Here is a 1,435-nt window from a genome sequence, read left to right as displayed (position 1 = left end):
ATCAAAATAAACACATAATCGATTGAGTCGTTGCAATAGTAGGTATCCGTCACTTTCTAGATCCTGAGTCCTATGGACATCTTTATCTTCCTCCGTACGTAATCCTAATAATACTCAGATTCTCTACACAGCCAGATTCTCCCCACAGCCAGATTCTCAGAAAAGCTGGTCAGAAAAAAGCTGAACCAAACAGACCCAATGTCTTCCGTCTCCCGTGCTCAACGGCAGTCTCTCTACAACTTTACTCGATTTCTTTGTTACAGCAAGATGTTGGGATACCAAAACGTCGTTGGGGGACGGCTAAAGCTGAAGGGTAAAGCGCTAGACGTGAAAGATGGTGGAGTAAAGAAAAAGAAGAAGAAGTACCAACGTGAGGAGTCATCTCAGACTGAATCTGATAAGAATGGAGATGAAGGGAAACCACATCCTGACTATGACCATCTCACACCAGCAGAGCGCCGCTACATGGAACAGAAGCAGGAGATCGACATGCAGAAGATGGCCAAAGTCGCCAATAAGTCACACAAGGACCACATGCAGGACTTCAACCAGTACCTGGCTAAGCTCAGCGAGCACTACGACATCCCCAAAGTTGGTCCTGGCTAACATGGCCAACCTAGCTGTGTTACGCACAAACAATTGTATGTTGTGTGGGTCTATCTAGTTTTCTGTTAGCATTTTATATATCGTTTTACAATTGTTTTAAAACGACTTGTTGCCACCAGCAGACAATATTTATTTTCAAAAGCTTGTTCCAAGTATTTTGATCCCGTGTTTAAGCCTTTTTTTTGTTGCCCGTTTTAGTTGCATTCATTTTATTCAAAATGCGATCCTCTTTTGATATTTTTAGGGAACTCATTTTTTTCAATACATTGGCAGAGCTTAACAACAGATTATGCCCAAATTTTTCTAGGTCAACATGGCCTTCAATTTGGGAAGTGGGAAATAAGGGTGGGATAATTTGATTCCATGTTTGGATAATTGAATTGAAGATAGGGATAGATAAATAAAGACTACACCCATCCCATGCCCCCTCCTTTTGTCTCAACCCATTTTTATTTCCCTATCCAATCTTGATGGGATCACTCCTGAAAAGATATGTATTTGAAGATGTATTCTAAAAGAAATGTCTATTTCAAAAACTGTGGCGTCGATGTTCTCTCACTACTACAGTAAACCTCTATACATGCGGTCCAGTTAGCCTCTACACAGGCGGTTCCAGGAACCGCTTGTGGTGCACCGCCTGTGATGTAAAACAACATCACAGGCGGACAATCAAAAACCGCTTGTGATAAACACACATCACAGGCGGTTCTATCTAAAGGAACCGCCTGTGATAGACATACATCACAGGCGGTTTCTAATCCTAGCCGCTTGTGTTAGCCACACATCACAGGCGGTTTCTAATCCTAGCCGCTTGTGTTAGACACATACC

General features: G+C 42.4%; 1 protein-coding gene across 1 annotated transcript; it reads left to right on the top strand.

Moving 5' to 3' along the window:
- The first annotated feature begins 267 nt into the window (after nt 1-267).
- Nucleotides 268-606, top strand: LOC118476975 (protein FAM32A-like). The gene has a single exon (XM_035967398.1). The coding sequence runs from the start codon at nt 268-270 to the stop codon at nt 604-606; it is 339 nt and encodes a 112-aa protein (XP_035823291.1).
- The last annotated feature ends 829 nt before the right edge of the window (nt 607-1,435 follow it).

This window comes from Zea mays, chromosome 4, assembly GCF_902167145.1.
Source record: "Zea mays cultivar B73 chromosome 4, Zm-B73-REFERENCE-NAM-5.0, whole genome shotgun sequence".
In the NCBI taxonomy this organism is placed as follows: domain Eukaryota; kingdom Viridiplantae; phylum Streptophyta; class Magnoliopsida; order Poales; family Poaceae; genus Zea; species Zea mays.
This window is presented reverse-complemented; position numbering and strand designations above follow the sequence as displayed.